General features: G+C 34.1%; 1 protein-coding gene across 1 annotated transcript; it reads right to left on the reverse strand.

The window, feature by feature from the left end:
• Positions 1–2,258: 2,258 nt before the first annotated feature.
• Positions 2,259–22,951, reverse strand: LOC134254495 (ras-related protein RabC-like). The gene is made up of 3 exons (XM_062737005.1): positions 22,620–22,951; positions 5,852–5,957; positions 2,259–3,572 (listed from the first exon to the last, which is right to left on the reverse strand). Exons 1-3 carry the CDS (start codon positions 22,745–22,747, stop codon positions 3,129–3,131), a joined length of 678 nt encoding a protein of 225 aa, XP_062592989.1. The 5' UTR covers positions 22,748–22,951; the 3' UTR covers positions 2,259–3,128.
• Positions 22,952–23,576: the final 625 nt, after the last annotated feature.

Consider the following 23,576-nt stretch of genomic DNA (forward strand, 5'->3'; position numbering starts at 1 on the left):
TGATAAGACTGCCAGTGAGTTTTTCAATCCTAATACCACGGTCCGATTTTGTCAGAATCAGAATTAATCTGCACTACGGTAACACTGATTCATCAAAAATCCTTATAATGAACTATGTTCTTTGACCTATGAAGTTTTCAAAGTCATTACTACTAATGTTTATTTTATATAAATAAAACTTCGTTTTATTTTTGTTGCTTTATTTAGCGTTTGTATTATCTCAAAAGCATTATAGATTTTTTATATTTTTGCACGTAACTTTAAAATGGCGACTATGGGGTCAACATCCTGCCTTGAACAGGATCACATAAGCCGGCAACAATCTCTCACCAGAGGGCGCGCTCCGCTTGAAGCCGGCAATTGCTCTTTGAGCAATAAGCCCGGCTAAAAATCAAGAATTGAAAGGTTTTTTTTAAATTGATATAATGCATACGATAGGTCAAATAGGACATTAAGTATTGTTCATTATAGATTTTTTTTTTTTGGAAATTGTACCTCTTTGCTTTTCTATCGTCATCTGTCCTTATTTGTATAGTAATCTTCCCCTATCATATGCCTAAAAGGTTTAGTCTTACAATTTTTTCGATGCTCGAGAGCATGCTCTGAATACTAGCAAATTTTTATCCAATTCGAGCTACATGTGTATTAAAAGCTAGATACGTTGATGTTACAGGTATTTAAAACTCGTTTTTAGGATGATTTTTCTTTTCAAAATCACATTTCAATGTTTAATTAATTTAATATTCCATTCAACTGAGTTGGGTTTGCTCTACCTATTTCCTAGTTTCTTTTATTCTAAAGTCTATCTTATAAAACACTTTAATTTTCAACACTTTATACAACCATTCTCACTATAACTTAGTCGTTTTGATATCATAGAAAACTGCTTCTGCAATAAAATTGGAAATCAGAATTTTCATATCATTTCATTGGTCATCAACAAAATCGCCATGCTTTATACACCAAAGTACTCTGAGGTTGATACTAAAGGGATGCTGAAGTTCCCAATGACAACATTTATGTAAAGTCTTTGGAGACCAGGCCTGGGGCCATAAATCTCAGACGAACTCACTTTTGATCTCATCTCATTTTTCTATGGTAAAAAGAAGACTAGAGTAAGAGACCAAAAAGTCAGCTCACTACGTTTTATGGCCCCAAGGACAGGTCTCCTAACGAATTTTGAAGTCTGATGGCCACTAAAAGTATTCGTTTATCAACCGACTTGTTTCTTTATTCCAATGAAGCAAAATTTATTCAAAAACTTCTACATAAGAAGAAAAAAGAACACTGCCCAGGCATTTAACCTAGATATTTGGAAGACATTTCTTCAAATACTTATAGTTTCTTTCCTTTAAACATTGAATTTATAAAAGAAATTAAAGTCTGCCACTTTTGCTTCGTATTTTTATATTCTATTGAGTATTCACTATAAACAATGATTTGACGACGGAATGTTCCGTGTACCAGATCAAAAAGATCACAGTCAGTGTTATGATCAACAAGGAATGCTTACTCCTCCTAAGCACCTGATCCCACTCTGAAATTTCCCGGGGTCCGTGTTTTATTATCTGTTTACAGGGTTGTATCGTTTTTGCGAGATAGATCACCGTTTGTTATACTAGTATTTTAAAATGTAAGTTACAGTAAGCTTAGGCGCTTCGGCTTTGGTGTTTTTCGGAGGAAAGCTTTGGGGTTTGGGACTTGTTTCAGTTTGCCGAATGATGGTAAAAATCCCATTGCTAGAAAGCATTTTTGCACTGAAAATTTTATTCACGCGAACTATTCAGTTTTTGTCTAAATATAGATTTGATTGAACTGATATCAACTGAGTGGTCAATTCTTCTCCGTGGTCATCCATATTTCTGAACAGAAATTCTGATACAGTGAAAACAGTGTATATAAGGAAAAAAATCTCTCTTAAGTATTATGGTTTGTATATTTGCATATCTTTAAGATGTAAGCAAAATAAAAACATACTTCAGATTAGATCAGTTTATATGACTTTTAAGTATATGGTCAATAATAAATTCGATACGCAGGTATTTTGTTTCGTAATTCTAAAAAAAATCGGTCAATGTACATGTACTTCAAACAAACTATTGGTTCTTTAACAGATGTTGTTTGGAGGATTACCTCGTCATTTATACCGAGGCTCCACTAATTTGGCAGTGATGGATCTTTTTCATGCCAGCAACATTTTGCGACACGTGACCTTGGTTAATATGGTCACATCCGAAGAAAAACTCGTGATTCTTCAATGTCTTTCTGATTCATTTATTTATCCAATTGAGAACAATATTTTACAACAACAGGTATATCCAAAGATATATCCTCTGTAAATACACGTCAATAAAGTGGTATCTACACTTAAATAATTATTACACAAATAATACTGGAGAGAGGAAGACATAAAAATGCACGAGTATACAAGTTAATGTAAAAATTAAAGGCACTTTCATTTTAAAAGTGAAAGTTATAGAACAGGACAGTTTGAAATATAATAGACATAGATAAAAGTACATTACATATATGTAAATAGAATTTCATATAAAAGTTTGCTATTAAAATTAGAACCTTTGGTGCATGAAAACATTAAAATTCAAACAAAAAATATAACATATTATATTTAAAAATCCGTCCAATATGCATTGTGATTTATCAAATTGTATATCCAGTGCAACTTGCAAGAACATACAGTTTTCAAAGTTTACTATAGTTACACTTAAACTTCTTTGTTTCAAGAATATGATACATGTATATATGCTTTATAATAAAATTCGAGCGCTGGTCTCAAATCTGTGGTCCATGTTCATGAAATTTATGAACTAAAACATGAAAATCATGATAAATGGAAAAATATGTGAACAGGTAGATGTACTTAACTTTGTGCCAGATAACATGTGTATCATGATCATGATGTAAGTATCCATGATTAATCAGGTACAAGATAAATACATCAATACAGGACAACTACATCTATACGCATGCATTGAAGATTTGAAACAAAAACACGTTTTCAATCCATGTAAATATTCGATGTTTACAAAACAAAGCATTATCTTCCATGTAAAATACACAAATATGACTGATCAACACAAAGTTACATTTACATGAACACAAACAATTATTCAACAACATTTTTTCTTTTGTGATTCTTCATTTTCTGGAGATTCCCCGGGCCGAATCACGTTCAACTCTCGTCTTAAGGTCATTTTCCCGAGAGCCTCCTGGTGGAGAACTCTGGCCATGTCTTTGAACATATCGAACACCCCCGAATTGTCTTTACAAGATATTTTGTACATTCCGGATAAAACGTCCCCACACTCGCGTTCGAAGTTTTCAATATCAGCGTCCGTCACTTGGTCCTCGCCATCACAATCCGCCATATTGCCACAGAGGAATATTTTGGCGCCTTCGGCGTTCATGACTATGTCTAAGATATACTGTGAGAGAATTGTGAAGGTGTCTTTGTTTTTAATACTATAACATAATAAGGCTGCGTGCGCACCTCGATAATAGCTGGAACCAATGAAACTCATCCTTTCCATTCCACCCGTGTCCCACAGTGTTAACTGAAATAAAAATTAAAAATCTTTAAAAGTTATCTTCAGGCCAATTTAAAGTATTGTAATGCATACCATATCATGTCAACATATATTCGATTTTACAAACATAATTCAAATAGGACTGAATCTTCTTGTCAAATATCATTTTGAATTCTATAAGAAAAACAGATGTTTGTAGACCAATCTCAATTGGAGAAAATATCTGAAGTGTTTCTTTTTTTGAAAGATGATTAGAAAAAATGCAGTTGGCATATCCTAATAAATAAAATGTCAGACATTGGTCAGTTGTTCTATATCTATCTGAAGCATGCCAATTTTTCTCTTTTTTTCACAAAAACCATATGGTGGAACCTGGTTAAGTACACCTGTTTCAATTATTTGGAGGGAAAGCAAAGCAATATGAATACAAGGTCACTTTTGTACTTGAAAAATATTTGACCCATTTTTCAATTCTTTCATATCTATTTTCCTCTGAATCAATGCAGATTGCCTATACAATTCCTTTCAAACGCTTTCACAAGTGTACATGTGCTGCTAGCTGTCAAATAATTTTTAAATAATGCTTTTACGTTTTAAAATCTATACATACCTACATCATGGGTGATTTTATCTTTGTGAATAAAACATAATTAATACAAATTTTGACCAAAAAAAATCTGACAAAACTGACATGTTGCATTACTTCGTCTAGCTTCGATGTTAATTCTTTTTCTAGATTATAAACACAAGATTATACACAAAATATTTGGAATAGACGTATTTCATGGGGTTGATTACAGAACAAAAAATTACTTGCACAATTGATTGTCTATTTTGGTTGAAATAGACCGGGTTTTTCGACTAAGTTTATCAAGATGCGGTGACCGTCATAGCTTCATTAAGACAATTAAAAAGTCACACGGTATACAACTATTCTTTTAATTATTAATTTATAGATACGTACATCTATAGCTCTCTACGATGGAATGCTCCTCTACAAAAATTTGAATTTTTCAATTAAAATTTGTTTTTTTAGTGAAAAATTCAAATTTTTTAAGGACGATAAATTTTCGTTTTTTTTTTTTAATCGATAAATTTTCAACTTTTCACTTGTATATTGAAAGAGCATCATTTCTTGAAAACGTATAAAGTCTATTCTTCACACGACATTTTGTCGTAAAGCAAATTTAAAAAAAAAATACCAAAGTTCATTTTATTCTGCTTTTTAAAAGCCTTTCAAATAAAACATCAGAACTGTACTTAAATTAAATTGACCCTGAACATCAGCTACTAAACTATGTCAGTTATTCCCTCGTTAGATAAGCGAAATTAAGGTTCTTGACACTTGTAAATGATTCTTTAACCCGATCACCATTCTTAACTGATGTGAGGAAAACTTCTAATTAAGTTCCCGAATCCAAAAATACAAGATTCTATCTGTATTAATCCTAACCTTTTCCTAAGTTACTTCAGAGGAGAGAAAAAGAGAATTTATCTACTTTTTTTCTCAGACACAACGACTGTGTGGCCTGATTTTATCACGTTTTCTTTATAGACATATTCACGTTTTTGATAGGTAAAGTACACTTAACACATTTACTCTGAAATTTTACAAATCTTGTGTCGAAAATCGATCAAGTAACCAGAAGTGGCAATAAAATCTACAATGAACAATAACGCAAATCACTTTATTGACGTCACAATGATTCTAAAAGAGAAACCCAAGTAGTCTGAAATCAGATGTTCATGTAATTATATACCCCGCTTAAAGTCACTTCGCACTATAACAAGAGAAGATAACTTCCTTATGAGATGACAAACGTGTTTAAAAAATATCTATTACTTTCCTGAAACGAGGGAATGAAAAAGGAATCCTCGGTTTTTTTTTCTGGGATAGTGGCCTATTTGTTAACAGACGGAACACGATAGCACTCCCTCGTACCTCGGATATCCTCGTGAAAACGACACCACATGCAATATATACACGTGTACTTTTTATCTTACAGGTTGAAATGAGATTATTTTTATCTGACTTTGATCTAAGAAAATAAGTTCATTCTTACATTCAGTAAATTTTTTTTAAGTACATGTGTATAAGTAAGTCTATACAAAAATTCCAACATTATTCAATGTACTTGTCCAGGAACACAGATTATGAACTGACTGATCGAGTTAATGATAACGGTTGCTGGATTTCTAAGGCAAAAAAGATTTAAATCCGTCCACATTCTTTACAGAATTGTAGATATGCCAGACAGAACATATCAAATCACAGTGTGATGACATATGTTATACAAATGTAGTACTTCGCCGGTCTCCAGTGTCAAATCACATAAAGAAGATGTTTTCCCCACACCATACTCGCCACATAAAATAATTTTGTAGTTAGGGGGACCCGTCGCCATTGTTAATCTGAAAAGACAAAAAATAATCCACTTATAAAATTACAATTTGTGAATGCATACTTGCCTGATTCAATCATACATTGTCTGAATATAATCAGTAATAAACTTATTGATAAATGATAAACATAAGACCCCCCCCACCCCAAAAAAATGTCGCTACCTTAATTCCTTACAATATGATTTTGGGTTCCAATTAAGCACTTAGTACTTTTTGTTTTCAAAAATTTTGGCATATTTAAAAGGACAGGTCAATCACCCGAAAAAAAAAGCAACATATATACCTGCCCTCTCCACACTTCTCTAATAAATGCCTATTTGAATCACCTAGTACTCGCCAACATAAAATAATTTTGTAAGAGTTTTATTTGATTACATTTTTTTAATATATGAAGATTATAAGTAACCACTGCATTTTTAAAATTTCAAGATAATTCCTGAATGTCCAAAAACCTGTAAATAGTAACCTTGTATTAACATAAAAAATAATCCACTTATTAAATTTAATGTGTATTTGTGAATGCATACTTGAATCAAATATGGACCTCAACTTCCAATCAGTTGACAAAGGTGTTCATTAACACAGATAAAGATAAACCTCTAAATTTTCTGCAGCAAGCAAAAATATTGCGATCCTTTTCTTCTATATAAATTCAATAAGAACTTTTTACAATTTGATTTTTGGGCTTTAAATAATTAAAAAAATAAAACTAATTATCTTAATATATACTTTTTGTTTTCAAATCATTTTGGCATATTTAAAAGGACAGGTCAATCACCCGAAAATAAGTAACAAGACAAATTGCCTTCCCAGTTTACTGTAACATTCTCAGCAGTTATCTCTCTTTGCCCATTCATTCTTTCATAGTTTTAATACAAGTAAATGCCTTTTTGAACCTTTAAGACCTAGAAATAACAATCTTTTTGAAATTTTGGTTTAATTTAAATTCTTCCCTTGTGTCCAGTCTTCCAAATTTGAGTATTACAATATTAGACTATTTTCTGATTGATAAGTGGGCAGACATACCCTCACCTCGGACTTCGACCTCTGTCAAGATCAGGTAAAACTGCATTTTGTCAGACGTTAATTGGGTGATTAATATCACCTTATTTACACAAAAAACAAATAAGATATAATTAATATTCTGTGTCGTGGCGGAGGTCATAAAACACATTTACTGTATATTTAATTAAGCGTTACTTACATGTAGTATATGGGATTGTGATTTTGCCGTTTTTCAAATTGATACAAAAACGTGGTCAAAAGAAACGTGATGGTCAACTCAAGGTTAAGAGAACATGCCAGGTTTATGTTTTTTGGTGTAATAAAAATGTATAATAAATATAGAGGCGCTAAGAGGTCATTTATTTTCAGTCCGGCTTTAACTATAAAGAGATCGAGCAAGGTCTCTAACTTATTAGATGTGACAAACCACATCAGCAAGAATTGAGCATAATTAAACAAAAGATAAGATAAAAATGTATATTATCTTCAGACTTAATACCTAAGTGTGAACTTCACAAAAGCTATAGTTTTAAAAATTCCTTGTCTTCAATACGTTCTTATCAACTCAAAAGCAAATACAGGAACTTAAAGATACTGAAATTCCAAGTCATCTATCCAATTTTATTTGTTATCAATTTTGTCAGTTTTAATTGGAGCATGTAGACTCTGGGTCTCCGACCCTGGGCTGGCGTGTCCGAAGCTTTTACAAATCGCCGCATAACTGACCCGCGGCCGAAGTTGATTTACGTCAGGATGATGTACATAAAAGCACATTGACAAATATCCGCTTACGGGCGGTAAGTAGGGATAAACATATTCATTGTGGTAAAACAGAACTTTATGATGAACCCTTGCGACTCCCAAACAGCCGTGCCATCAAATAAATATCTTCTGCATATCAAAATAGCAGTTGAAATGGGGAAAGTTTCCTGCTGTTTTCTGCACTTTTTTCACTCAGCGATATTATTTTTTCTCTCCTCCAAGTCAGCAATTTTTTTAAAAAATAAATTTAAAAATATTCTGACACTGCAAGAGTGTTCGTCATGTAAAAATCGTTTCAATGCCGCTAAAAGTTCGTTTTTGATGATAAAAAAATATTTTCAAGATTAAACATTTGGCATTGCATTGCTGAAAGATTTTGATTAAAGTTTAGCAGATTTCTCGTTCAGATACACGGCGATAAATGATGGGTTTTGTCGGCGTGTGCATACGCTATTAACATCAATACAATTGACTAGAAAATGCTTTTAAAGACAATTACTACAAATTGCTTGACTGTAACAATTATTGTAAAACTCTCTCTCTCTACATGTACTTACGAAATTTGGAATTTGTAAAGATTATTGCATTTTTCGTCTCGTATATTGTGTCCACAATCTTTTTTTTTAATCTTAATACACACAGACAATATGTCCATGCTTAGCATGTGACCAAAGGTATTTTTTGTGAACATGAATGTTCTCAGGCCATTGACTTATATGCACTCAAGGACAGGTCCTGAAAAGCTCTTCATAGACCTCAAATCCCGTACAAATTTAGCACTGAGCCGTCTTAACCAATTCGCACTCCATAAAAAAAATTGCGGAAAATGAGGAAAACATTCTTTTCCTAGTGATGATTGGTATATTTGGCAAAAACAAGCCAATTTGACATGGTAATTGCTCCTTTCAACAATTCATTTCTTGTGTTTTTGCAAGAACAAAGCAGAGAAGATGCTGCGATTGTGACCTTGACATGCTGGAAAAAGCAATCTGAAGGTCAATCGCCGGGGAGAGAAATGAATGGGATTTCTGTGGCTAAATATATTTATTTTAATGGTATAAATCACTTATTGAGGGGTTGTAACAGAACTCTATCTCGGTAAATATTTTGAGAGGGTTGGACCATAAATAAGCGTTGACAATGGCTAAAATAGTCTCTAACATCTATGTATCGCTATCTTGCAAATGAAGTCTATAATTCAATTGCAATAAGGGAACAAGAAAACCTTAAAGAAGACAAAATTATAACCTTAATCCATTCATGAGATATAAACTTTTACCTCGCATCCCATTTCTGTTCAACATGTATGTAGTTAGACTGTTTTAAATCAATCATCCGGCCATTTCTCCGATTTTCAACTGAAACATGTCTATCATAACATTATATGCCATATGCCCTTGCTCAGATGTCAAGATTTCAAATGTATAAACCAGCATTCCCGGAAGATAAAATCGATATTTGGAGGAATCTGAATATTTAAAAAAAGAACTCATACATCCTTACATACATTCTTTGGTTGTTCTACGTACTTTTTGCTTATAAATGGACAACTTCAAGTAAATCCCATTCAAAGACGGAAATCATAGAACCTATGTCTTAAGTGGTCCTACACGAAGGATTGCAAATGCCCTGTGTAGTGTGTAGAATTAAATTTTTGGAGACCGAGAGCTCCATTACAAGCTTTGGTATAAAAATGTTACTATATTCTTAATTTTTGTTATCGTAAAATTCCCAAACAGGATTCAACAAAAATGTTATCATTAAAAGGATTAAAGAAACACATATAACGATTGTGACGTATATAATGTACATTTAACTATTTGCAATCACAGGGACGGAAGATTGCACCGAGTAGTACAAAAAAAGCACAGCAAAGCAGCACTAAAAATAGAATGAAAGCATGTAGATATTTACCCGTCTATACATAAGAATCTATAAAGATGTCGCTTTATACTTACTTATTCAACCATCACACTCTCCTTAAAAGTCTAGAAAAAACGGGGTTACGGGGGTGAAAACCGGACACACAAACGGACACAGTGCCAACCAACTGTATAACGTAGAAACGTAGAAAAAACTTAATACGGGCAACTCCGATTTTGATACATACGCCTATTGATGGGTGTCAATTACACATCTGTAGCATATTTTCTCCGTATCAAAACCGTAGTTATTGTGTTGTAATATACGGGCTTGGTGATCACGGAAGTACATGGTTGTGAAATCGGAAATACGGAACACAGTCAGGGTTTAAATGTCTGGCGTTTTTAAATTTTATATAGGCCCCTACATGGTGAATATGTCCATGCATGCACATGTACATTTATATATATAGTCGTCATGAAAATTATTATTCAAAAAGCATGTGATTGGGGATAAATATATTTGTCAGCATCACATAGTATACATGTGCACAAACGTTAAATCAGAAACAAAGGGCTAAGCATAGTCATATCCGTCTTTTGTTAGAATGATCGATAAAAAAACTATTTTCTTATTGGAGAGACAACTTTTCAATTAGTATCGTTGTCTTCGCGAGAGTAAGTCCATTAGAATAAGAAAACCTTTCCATGTACTGAAGCAAGCTGAACAAAATGTTATTTTGTACTACTAGTATCCTTTGCTAATGTTCCTGCAGCTCGACAAATCATCGACTATGATAATTTTAGCGTTTATCATATAGAATAATGAGAGTATATTAGTATAATAAAAATTTCTGTAACTATGGAAACAAAACAAGGACATTTTGCCACGAGAATTGGTCTTGCTTCACGCGATAAGTCAGCGGTACTTGGATGCTAACAAATAAGCGTTTTTAACTATACCATATTGAATAATGTAAATGCATGCAACCATGTTGTGAATTTTGTATAAATTTACTCCCACCCTATTCAAAATTATCAGCATAGCACAGTGTATAAGGATGTCGAGTACTAAAGCACCGGTACCGATATAAGAACATTGAAGTACTAGGTCTACACACTAACAAAACATGTTTACTACTGATTCAGGCTGGTTGAAAGAGTTATCTAAACATAATATAGTAATTGAAAAAATCGGTTAGTTTACAAAATAAAGTCCTTCTCAAGAAGTGACGACATATTGGTTTATTTTATTATCGGAGAGAGTGCCACTTTATCCGTATTCTGGACATTCACGGTTGTTCAACAAGGAACCAAGACAGGAATAAACAACAGATTACATCGACGTCCTCTTTCCTCTACATATCAAAATCTGGAAACATGACCGGGTTACTCAAATTTGACACCTCATGTATTTACTACAAGAATGCTATCAAAAAAAACGACCATCCATTTAAAAATCACAAACGCGTGCCAATTTAAAAAGTTTGCAAATGCACTTAAATGGGAAAAAAATCATTTTCCCTATTGAACTGATTGATTGACTAATTAATTGGTTGGTATAATTTTTTTTTAATAACGGACGTCAACTAAGCAGATTTTAAAAATATACTATTGAATGGATCAGCTATATGCTGTTGCGAGGGCATTTGATTCTCAAATTCCGTGAATCTTCACACGAAATATAAATATTCTAGCCTCGTAAATATATAACTATCACATGTAACAACAGACTACTTTTCAGCCGCATGGAACTTTTTTGTTTTACATATTGCCCGGTCAAAAGACAAATAGCAGTTGACATGACACTCTTCCTTTATGTCAAGCGAGGATACATAAGTTTTATTGTAGACACATGAAGTAATCAGTTTAGGTGAATGACATAGCTTTCTACTGAATAGCTGTAAATATAAATTTCTTTGAATTATCGTGTAAAAATGTACGATGCGGTAAGAGGTTATATACGAGTTTTACGCTTCCGAAAATTAAGAAGAACAAGATTTCTTGATCATCAATACATGCAAATCCACTTAAAAATTCCTTTCTTTAGTTGTTTTAAGGTTAGTTGTGTATCGGTGAAATCTATTATTTTAGTTGCAAGTCTTTTTTAGACATATTTTTCCTTCTGTAAGCAAATTCGTTTTGCATTGACTTTTTTTTTATATAACTTGGTAATTCTCTGAGTTTACATATGTCAACTGAATAAACAAATTCTAAATACGATATATTTCTTTAACTAAGTAAAGAATTTTTCCAAAAGTCCACGTGATCACTGAATGCATTGGCGACAAGTGCCAACTATTCCGGTTTTAGTGAAATGATCAATTTGAAAAAAAAAAGTTATTTGCTTTTAAAATCTAATGAAAAACTTGTTTCCACTTTAACTGTACATTATTAAAACATGCATATCCACAAAGTTCTGTCTCTACTTTTCTTTTTTGAAGATTTTTTTTTCGATATATTAATGGTTCGAAAATTTTGTAAACTGCTTTTGAGAAACTGCAGAATATCTAGGATAATTAAGCTATCTTTTATTTTAATTTTAAGCAAAGTCTACCTATCTTGATTTTATAGCTATCATTCATTAAATCCTGCCGAGTTAAAATCAAGTGGTTTACCGTTTTAAATCACTGGAAGGGAAGGTGATATTATGCAACTTACCTTAATACTCCGGTTTCAATAAAATAAAGTTTTGGGTCGGCAATCATTTTAAGTTTCCCCATGATTAAAAGATGTATTAACAGAGCAACGCTCAAAACTAGAATGAGTCGTTAAAATATATGTGTGTCCATATGTATAAGAACGTGCTGAAGCGCTGCACGGTGGGAGGAGAGAGAACTCGAAGGCCTACGTCATCAGCGGAATCCGAAAGTTTGGCGGGTGACTGTCAATCAAGACACCGGTAATACACAAGGTCTAGGACACCCGAGTTTAAATAAGGTGTAAATCAGGTGTCTGAACTTAAAATTGGGACAGCAATGTACACACGTTATATTTGTTTATCAACATGCTCTTTGAATAGCACTTGGGAGTGCATGAAGCAGGTCAATTATTCAAATGCTTTTTGTCTAAGGATTAAAATATACCGTTATCATATACATGTATATTTAAGTCGAATTGTATGGTATTGCAAATTTCCAAGAAAGATTAATATTAATCAAGAACTATTCGATTTTGCTCGACTTTTCAGCAATTACATAATGGTGATACCCCTGTGCTGGAGATAAAGTTAGGCAGATAGCGTATTTTAATAAGCAAAGAAAAAAGACATTAATCAGCGAAAGCCGAAAATCTGAAAGACAAATATATGTGGACCAATTATCCTGTCCCATTGGATAAGGTCCATACACCGTTGATGTAGGATTGGGGGTAGGGCTCATCAGTTAAATAACTGATGATAACAAATTGATAAATTGCGAATTTAGAGGATTGCGAAACAATTGCGAAATTATCTACTCGATAAAAATATCATCTTATCGAGATAAAAATTATAAAAATAAAGAGTGTTGATAAGGAGCTGTTTCCAAGAATTTTGATAGATAAACACCTGTTCAAAAGAACATGAAAGACTTTCTTGTCTTAGAAATCGACATTCATTGTATTTAGAATTTGCTGTGGTTTACGCAGACAGTAAAGTAAAGTTTTGGGGGACTTTCCGTAGAGGAACTCTGTGCAAATTAGTGAAAATCTTTTATACTGGAAGCGGTTAAAAAAATACATTGAATGAACAGCCGAGGAGAGGGAAGGGGTTGTAAAAGGGGAGAGCTACGTTCGCTTTCGAAAAGGGGGTTGGATGAAAGGGGAGAAACTAGGTTTGTTTTGGGTGGATACTAGTAATTCAATTCTCTAGCTGTTTATTGTTTATTAGACAACCCTTTGTATAAAAGAGATTTTAATTATATAAGTGATTTACATTATCAGCGAAATTACTGCAATGTTGACGGCTGTTGATATCGAAATTATATAATCTTCCATCCATCCTTTATCCCATAATTCCCAAATTATTCCTCTGATGTTATCGTCAACTTATCACATTTCAAACATTACTTTCATTTTAGTGAACTTTGCATATGTTCATTATCCATTAACTGATTTGATATTTAATTTTTTACATTGTATTCCAGGAACACACATTGCATCTGAACTCGAACAAAGCATTAACCGACATTCTTCATCACGCTTACCATTATTCGGCACTTATAATTATAACGGCTTGGAATTTCCATGTGCATAAAATTGTTCTTTTGCACCCTGAAATGTTACTGGAAAAACCATAACAAAAAATAGGGTCCAGATAGCCTTTAATTAAGTCACAGTTTTTTGCCACAAGGGAGACCGTGTAGCTATTTGCTTGTTATCATTTACAGGCAGTGAGCCAGTGTAAGATCACACAGAGTGGTTTTATTTTCGGATGGTAGGGATCTCCACTTGAATCCACCAAAAATAGAAATGAAAAAGTAAGCATTCGTGCAGAAGGAAATTCTACTTATACTAAACATAATTGAATCGTAAAGAAAAAGAGGAGAGAGAGAATGAGTGAGTGAAAGAGAGAGAGAGAGAGTAAAAGAGAGAGTACGTGTAGAAGTGAGAGAGAAGGAGAGAGTAGGAGAAAAAGAGTACAAGAGATAGAATATGCAGGTTAGAGAGGAGAGAGTGAGGAAGAAAGAGTATGACAGGGAGAGTGAGAGAGAAAGAGAGTATGGCAGTGAGAGAGGAAAGAGTGAGGAAGAGAGTACAACGGAGAGAGAGAGAGGAGAAAGAGAGTATGGCAGTGAGAGAGGAAAGAGTGAGGAAGAGAGTACAACGGAGAGAGAGAGAGGAGAAAGAGAGTATGGCAGTGAGAGAGGAAAGAGTGAGGAAGGGAGTACAACGGAGAGAGAGAGAGGAGAAAGAGAGTATGGCAGTGAGAGAGGAAAGAGTGAGGAAGGGAGTACAACGGAGAGAGAGAGAGAGGAGAAAGAGAGTATGGCAGTGAGAGAGAGAGTGAGGAGAGTACAACGGAGAGAGAGAGAGAAAGAGAGTATGGCAGTGAGAGAGGAAAGAGTGAGGAAGGGAGTACAACGGAGAGAGAGAGAGGAGAAAGAGAGTATGGTAGTGAGAGAGGAAAGAGTGAGGAAGGGCGGAGAGAGAGAGAGAGGAGAAAGAGAGTAGAGTGAGAGAGGAAAGAGAGGAAGAGTACAACGGAGAGAGAGAGAGAGGAGAAAGAGAGTATGGGAGTGAGAGAGGAAAGAGTGAGGAAGGGAGAGAGAGAGAGAGAGAGAGAGAGGAGAAAGAGAGATGGAGTGAGAGAGGAAAGAGTGAGGAAGAGTACAACGGAGAGAGAGAGAGAGGAGAAGAGAGAGTGAGAGAGGAAAGAGTGAGGAAGGGAGTACAACGGAGAGAGAGAGAGAGGAGAAAGAGAGTATGGCAGTGAGAGAGGAAAGAGAGGAAGGGACAACGGAGAGAGAGAGAGAGGAGAAAGAGAGTATGGCAGTGAGAGAGGAAAGAGTGAGGAAGGGAGTACAACGGAGAGAGAGAGAGAGGAGAAAGAGAGTATGGCAGTGAGAGAGGAAAGAGTGAGGAAGGGAGTACAACGGAGAGAGAGAGAGGAGAAAGAGAGAGAGAGAGAGAGAGGAAAGAGTGAGGTACAACGGAGAGAGAGAGAGGAGAAAGAGAGAGTAGTGAGAGAGGAGAGAGTGAGGAAGGGAGTACAACGGAGAGAGAGAGAGAGGAGAAAGAGAGTATGGTAGTGAGAGAGGAAAGAGTGAGGAAGGGAGTACAACGGAGAGAGAGAGGAGAAAGAGTATGGCAGTGAGAGAGGAGAGAGTGAGGAAGGGAGTACAACGGAGAGAGAGTAAAAAGAGAGTATGGCAGTGAGAGAGGAGAAAATGAGAGTATGACAGAGAGAGGGAGAGAGAAAGCGTAGAATGAAAGAGGGAGAGAAAGAGTAGAATGAAAGAGAGGGAGAGTGTACGACAGTGAGAGTACGACACAGAGATAGAGAGTATGAAAGAGAGAGAGAGAGCAGAATGAAAGAGAGGGAGAGTGTACGACAGTCAGAGTACGACACAGAGAGATAGAGAGTATGACAGAGAGAAAAGGAGAGTATGACAGAGGGAGACAGAGTATGAGAGAGACAGTACGGCAGTGAGAGGGGAGAGCTAAGGAGAGAAGAGAGAGGGAGAGAGTTGGCATCAACAGGAGAGAGGTTAACAATTTACACAAAACGTCAACACTTCAGATCGAGGTTAATGGTGTTTTTCGTCGGATAAAAAAGCTCACAAATATTAAAATCTTATTGACTCTGGGTGATCCATATCTCAATTCATGTTCTCGGGTTGATAAAGTCACCGATATATTGATGCTTAAATTTAGACGTTTCATGCGAGGAACCTCTGTAAAGTCCGGCTTTAATGAGTAAAACCAAGCAGGACTCCATTAAGAACAAAATAGGTTCCAGTAGAGGACAGATGTTGCCTGGTAAACAAACCATTATAATTAGAAAGGTTATGAACTTTTTCAAAAGGTTTTCATGGGTTTTCGGGGTTAAATTAAATGCTTTTAATCGATGAAAGTTTTGGATGAATAAATATTTTACAAGTGTGTTTGCCACTGTATTACATTATACTCTGATGAGCTTGGTCAATTTTCGAGGCCATTAGATTTATTTTCGTATAATCTTATTTTCTATAAGAATTTTTCCTCTTTTTTTTGTAAAGTGGGGCTTTATCACAATGATACAGATGTGTGAATCTCGGATAAAGACCTCCCATGTCTGTGTTTATATGTTACGGTTTCAATGAAATATCCCTGAATAAAATAAAACGAAACATTTTTTCTCTTTACAGTTGATCTCAGGGCCACGACGAAGACGTTTTTACCAAAAAAAAAAATACGACTTGTAATTTAGTGCTTTGGTATTTAATCATAGATTCTTATATGCACTTTTTAGGTGGAAAATGACTGTCATGTGGAATTTAAATATTTCCAAACAATAAAAAAAATATACAGAGGAGTAATAAATATATTTTCAAAATTAAACAAGATGTGTTTTTGAAACACTATGCTCCCGGCGGCAACAAAGTTACAAAAAACTATTTTTAGCATATAGGTCACAGTGAAAGTCACAAGGTCATTAATGTTAATGATATTTGAAAGAACTTAAGTAGTGGAGTATGCATACCAAATATGAAGTCTATATTTCCTATTGTTCAAAATTTATGGCAAAAGTTCGAAACTAGCTATTTTTAGCATTAAGGTTACAGTCAAGGTCACAAGGTCAGAGACTTTGGTGTCATTTGTATGAGCTTTATTAGTGAAATATACATACCAAATATGAAGTCTCTATCTCCTATACTTCAAAAGTTATGGCAAAAGTTTGAAAAAACCTATTTTGAGCATGTAGGTCACAGTCAAGGTCGCGAGTCATTGACCTTGGTGTCTTTTGAAAGAACTTTATTAGTGGAGTACGCATACCAAATATGAAGTCTCTATATCTCAAGGTTCAAAAGTTATGGCGAAGGTTAAAGTTTTCAGCAGTCAGACAGACAAACAGATAAACAGACAAACAGACATGACAAAAACAATATACATGTACGCCTCGGATCTATCGATCCGGGCGCATAAAAAGACAAATTTCCAACCATCTGTAATACAGCATAATTACAAGTCATAAAAATTTCAAGTGATCTCTCTTTGATCGTTTAAATTTTCGTTTTAGAACAATGATAGTGAAGTAAAAAAAATATATATATATAATATAATTTTTCATCAGTGGTCAAATAATATATATAGAAATAGCCCCTTAAAGGAACAGGTACAAAATGTTTACAGAAAAATTAAGATTTGAAAATTTCATTAAGTTAGACACTTTAAAATCCTTTGGAAAATACATGTATGTGCAGGAAAATCATCGTCTGTACAGGAATTTATTAGTTTTCGAATCATGTTCATAAATTACATTCGAACACAAAAGGGAATATTTTGAGAAGCCTTAATTTGTGTATGTCTTTTTTTTTTTGTTTTTTTTTTTTTGGGATGTCCCCTTTGAAAAATATTGCTACGGACAAGTACCTCTGAATTCATTTGTATTACATTAATTTGGATAAATTCTAAATACAATTTATTTGAAATAAGGATGAAAACGTGAAACTTGAAAATTTTGGACAAATACAGAGGATAAATAACATGCAGTAGCTTAATTAAAACAATCTTTTACACAGTATAAGAGGAGTAACTCTAACTTTTTTTATTATGCTATTCCACCCAAAACAAAAAACAAACAAAAACACGTTTTATTGTCATAATTCAATTTCTGGACTAAAATGGACAGTGTACGAGCATCAACTTTGCAATGTTTGAAATGTACTCAAAAATTTATCGTCAAGAGCCTAAATTCATTATTATGTTGTTTTCTTCGTCTTCTGTGCAAATAACAGCCTAAGAGAGGTAACTCTAGCTGTTGCTCTTAGAAAAGATCTGTTTTTCACTGTTTTCAATACTTGCTAATGTAGTTGATGCGCTAAAAAATTCAATTCGTATGATTGATATATCTATAATATATAGATGAACAATATTTTAACAACAACAAAAATGCATATATCATCGACTTAAATATTTTAAAAGAAACTGCCAAGATCTACAATTTAATCATTGCATTTAGTCAGACATTGTCAGGTCATAGGCAATATGATACTTAACTTTTCCTGTTCTTATTTAAAGAGCTGCAAACAATAGTATTGTTCTCCCGCCTACCTCCTAGTCAATTTTAAAAAGTTAACATATTCCATGAATTTTTAATATTGTTTTTGGATAATTACATGGATTTTCAAAACATTAGATGTTTGTAAAACACTTATGCATAACTTTAAAAGTCAAATTGGAATTTTTGATATCCAAAGAAAGTTCTGTAACAAAGCATATTTATGTGAAGTACATGTATGAAGGTCCTATCACCAATCGATCAAAAGTTATGGCCAAAGAAAAGGTTAGGAATTTTGCTGTAAAAGTGTGTCAAACTCCAAGGTCACGAGGTCAAATTTGGTGTTACCCAGAGAAAGGTCTTGTCCTAGATTTTCATGTGATATATCTGTATATAAAATTTATGGCCAGGGTTAAAAATTTTGCGGATAAACAGACAGACAGAAATCAGGGCAAAAAAATGGGTATTTTTCCGAAACTTCAAAGGGCCATTACGGGGGTCAAAAATAGTTATGTATGATTTCTTGAAATTTATTTGTGTATGTGATATATCATGTATATAAAATTTTATTCGGACAATATTGAACTGACTTTAATTTTTAGTAGATTTGCGGGCAAAACAGACTTAGAATTTGATGCAGAACGGAATTTTCTCTGATTATACTAAAATTTATATGAATGCTGCATTAATTAAGACGAAAATAGTATACCGTTAACTATATTTAATGATTTTCATACATTGGGCAAGAAAGATAACTCTAATGTACACAATGGCTGGTGAGTACTAGTACCGAGTGCCCTCAGCTCTTGTAATATTATCCGGAAAGTAAACTTTAAGGTATATACAATTTCCTTAGTTATATTGTTCTGAGTATTTCATGAAATTTAGTCTGGTACCACGAACCAATGCAACGCATAGCATTATTCACGTTTTTGTACGCCTTTTCAAGTGATTTTTTAAGTATTGAGTCTAACCTCACTGTCAATTACTCACAGTTTTCAGAATTATACCGATATCGGAAATAACCACTGCACATGTACATGTAAAACTACTTGAGGTATAAAGGTGGTATCTAGCCCACGGTGCTGTAGAACTTTACAACGTACACATACACCTAGGATTATTTATGATTAGAATTGTAGTAATAACATTTGACAAAACATCGCTAGATCTAGAACATTTTAGAAAGCCCTTTTTTTTAAATAAATGATTGTATTTTATGTGATGCTTTGCGGGGAAAATTTCAGTGCATGGCCCAACTTCAATAAATTTGAAACCGATTCTATATATATATATCCCTTTCTGCAGAAGGATAAAATATGCAACTTTACGAGATTTCTCTAGATAAGCGCAGTCTTATCCGCTTTGCATATTTGATTTTTTGCCCCCGTAAACGAAGTTTTTGGGGTACATAATGTTTGCCCTCTCCGTCCGTCCGTCTGTCTGTCTAATTGTCCGCAAAAAAACTTTAAACTTGCCCTTAACTTTTGAGTGGGTGGGACTATGGCTTTCATATTTCACAGGTGCATTCCTTTATTCCGGGAATTTTGTATGACAATAAGTAACGCCTCATCATAGTTAGAATAATTTTAAATTATTTAAAAGAAAATTTTAAGAATTATTCATTACTTTAGATAACATAAATGATTTTATTTTTAATTTAAAGTGAACATGACATCGAGAAACCGCCAATTTCTTTGCGACATAAAAAGTTAGATATTATAGTACCAACACCGTGCGCAACGTCTGTATGACAAGACCTTTCCTAGGATACCAACAACTTTGACCCTTAGACCTTGACCTTGGTAGATTGACCTACTTTAAAAAAAAAATAACCTTGGCCATAACTTTTGAACGGGTTAAGCTGGAATTTTCATACTTCAGAATATATATTCCGTGTGACAAGACCTTTCTTCAGAAACAACGACTTTGATCTTGACCTAGGAGTTTGACGTACTTTTAAAAAACTTTTTTTTAAAAACTTTCAAACAGGCGGTACAAGGACTTTCATATTTCACTATTGTATTTCTTGTGAGAAGGCTTACTCTGGGTACCAACACACTGTACTTGATTTGCATTTGAGACAGTTTAACCTTCGCTATGTTGCCATACGAGAGCATCAGTTCACAATCACATCTTGTTTTAGTTGAATAAGACCGGCAATTTGTAATGTTGCTAAAATCTTTTGATGTTTTATATCTTATATACTAACATAATAATTAACGTGACCATGTACATATGGTAGCCTGAAAACAAGTTTAGAAACACAGGTTTGTTGCGAGACTGAAGCTCTACTGATGTGTACTTATAATGAAAAAGATTTAATTGTGTAAACTGTAGAAGTTGCTGAATCGTATCAACAGAATTTGCAACAAGTTTCTTTTTTTTAGTAGTCATAACAACACCGTTCAAAATAAACCATTAGGCCCTTGGGCAACAACGCTCACCTGAGACACTTTGGTCCTGCTGTTCCCCACCTATCTCAAGAGGGCATGATCTGTACATTTTACAATCTATCCTGCCTTAGGAGGCTTGACGTTGCATTTTTAAAAATTTCTTTCGTTCTTTTTTTTTAGGGGGGGGGGGGTCTCGTAAAGACGAGTTTAAACAATTTCAATGTAAAGCTTTGATACCTAGCCTAGCTCACCCTACCCCCCAGGGAACATGACCTGAACAATGTATAATTCTACATAACCTTAAAAAGCTTCTATATGTAAGTTTCAGCTTTCTGGTCTAATGGTTCTTAAGAGGAAGATATAATAAGTATATTTATTTAACATAAATTACAGTAACATTAAAATTTTTATCTTAGTCGTAAGATTTTTAGTAAAAAGGGCCACTGATCTGAATAGTTTAGAATTCTACAATACCTTAAAACTGGTCCAGTGGTTCTTGGGAAAAAGTTCAAAATGTGAAAAGCTTACAGACCGACAGACAGACAGCTCGATAGACGAACAGACTAACAGCTAGATAGAAAGACGTCTAGACGGACGAACAACAGATTATTAGGAAACAAGAGATGTTTGTAAAACACTTATGCCCCCTTCCCCCCAAATTGGATTTTTGCCAAGTCCAAGGGGCAAAACTCTGTCAAAAATGGCACGATTGTATGCAAAACAGATTTTGACCTAGATATTCATCTGATAAATCTGTATACTAAATTTCATCTCAGCATGTGCAACGGTTGTGAAGAAAATGAATGGAAACTGCAAATAATTGGAATTTTTCTAAGTCCAAGGGGCATAACTCTGTCAAAAATGGTGCAATCATACCTAAAACAGAACTTGACTTAGATATTAATGTGATATATCTGTATACAAAATTTCATTTCAGTATGTGCAACGGTTGCAAAGAAAATGAACGGAAACTGCCAATAATTGAAATTTTTCTACGTCCAAGGGGCATAAACCCAAAAAAACTTGACCTAGATATTCATCTGATAAATCTGTGTACTAAATTTTCTCAGTATGTGCAACGGTTGCAAAGAAAATGAACGGAAACTGCAAATAATTGAAATTTTTCTAAGTCCAAGGGGCATAACTCTGTCAAAAATGGCGCGGTACCCAAACCAGAACTTGTTCTAGATATTCAAGTGATATATCTGTATACTAAATTTCATTTCAGTATGTGCAAAAGTTTTGAAGAAAATGAACGGAAACTGCAAATAATTGGAATTTTTCTAAGTCCAAGGGGCATAACTCTGTCAAAAATGGCGCGATCGTACCCAAACCAGAACTTGTCCTAGATATTCAAGTGATATATCTGTATACTAAATTTCATTTCAGTATGTGCAAAAGTTTTGAAGAAAATGAACGGAAACTGCAAATAATTGGAATTTTTCTAAGTCCAAGGGGCATAGCTCTGGCGCGAACGTTCCCAAACCAGAACTTGACCTAGATATTCATGTGATATATCTGTATACTAAATTTCATCTAAGAATGTGCAACGGTTGTAAAGAAAATGAACGGAAACTGCCAATAATTGGAATTTTTCTAAGTCCAAGGGGCATAACTCTGTCAAAAATGGCGCAATAGTACCCGAAACAGATTCATGTGATATATCTGTATACCAAATTTCATTCCAGTATGTGCAACGGTTGCGAAGAAAATGAACGGAAACTAAGTGGACCAACACCGACAGACAGCAGCAAAGCAATATGCCCTCCCTTCTTCGAAGGGGGGCATAAAAATGTTCCTTCAGCTCAGAGGAGCTAAAAATGTTGAAATTGCCCTATATGTACATATTGGAGCAACTGCAATGGAAATAAACTCGGCCGCTTATTTTTAAATTATTACGTTTAAACATTGATGGTGCCCGATAAAAGAGTGAGAAACAAGTCAGGTGTGAACAGAGAAAGGTTACCTTGACAACGAAGGTGACAATTCTGGGACTTCAAATTTGAAGTCATAGTTCCAAATCTCCGCTGTAGGATGCCCAGAATTTTGATTTTCTTGTATTTCATGTCTGCACACACAACAAAATTTCATCATTGTAGCTCGATATCACAAGATTTAATCCTTAAATCTGTGTGTGTTTCTTGAAAAAATAGAATTTTTTGTCAGGCGGACGTCTAGCATAGAAATAGCGAGTTTACCCTGAAAACACAATTTCCTGTGACATAAAATGAATCCAAAAATAAACTCAAAGGCGCTTTCCGTATTTTGACATAATCTCCAGATCAAAACTTGTATTCATTAAGTGTGGCAGACGATAAACTCTTATATACACCAAAAGTAAAACAGAAAACGTCAACATGACCTTAAAGAGATGAAATTCCACAAACGGTCAAAGTTATGCATGGTTGAAAGATGATTTATGACATTTTATATGTCTGTATTTTAATTTTGTTACGTTGCCAAAAGCTTAATGAGATTATAGCTGTATAGCTGACCCACTGTCACACAGTACAAACGGGAAAAAAGGAAAGCAGATTCAACAATTTATAAAAAAATCTTCAATCCTTGGTATGTCTTTAATGTGGATTTTTTTTTTTTTTTTGAAAATTGGATAACAGCGATAAGTGTTTCTGAGGAATTTAAAATTGACATTACAGTCATTTATTTCATTTTTTACAAAAATTAGTGACTGTATTTCCGAATACACTCGTAAAGCTCAGTGCACAAAGTACGGAGTCAAATGAACATTAAAATGCCTAAATCTATCTCAGGCATTATCAATGCAAGTGCAGATATATGCAAGAAATTTTGATAAAATTGGAGAGATTTCCTGCCTTGTACATACATTTAATGTGTACATTAATTACGCCTCATAACAGCAATGTTGAAACAATGTTGCGATATAAAAACCGTCTTTTCGGTT

Source organism: Saccostrea cucullata, unplaced genomic scaffold (genome assembly GCF_032062105.1).
Source record: "Saccostrea cucullata isolate Sc308-1 unplaced genomic scaffold, CSIRO_AGI_Scuc_v1 ctg19, whole genome shotgun sequence".
Lineage (NCBI taxonomy): Eukaryota > Metazoa > Mollusca > Bivalvia > Ostreida > Ostreidae > Saccostrea > Saccostrea cuccullata.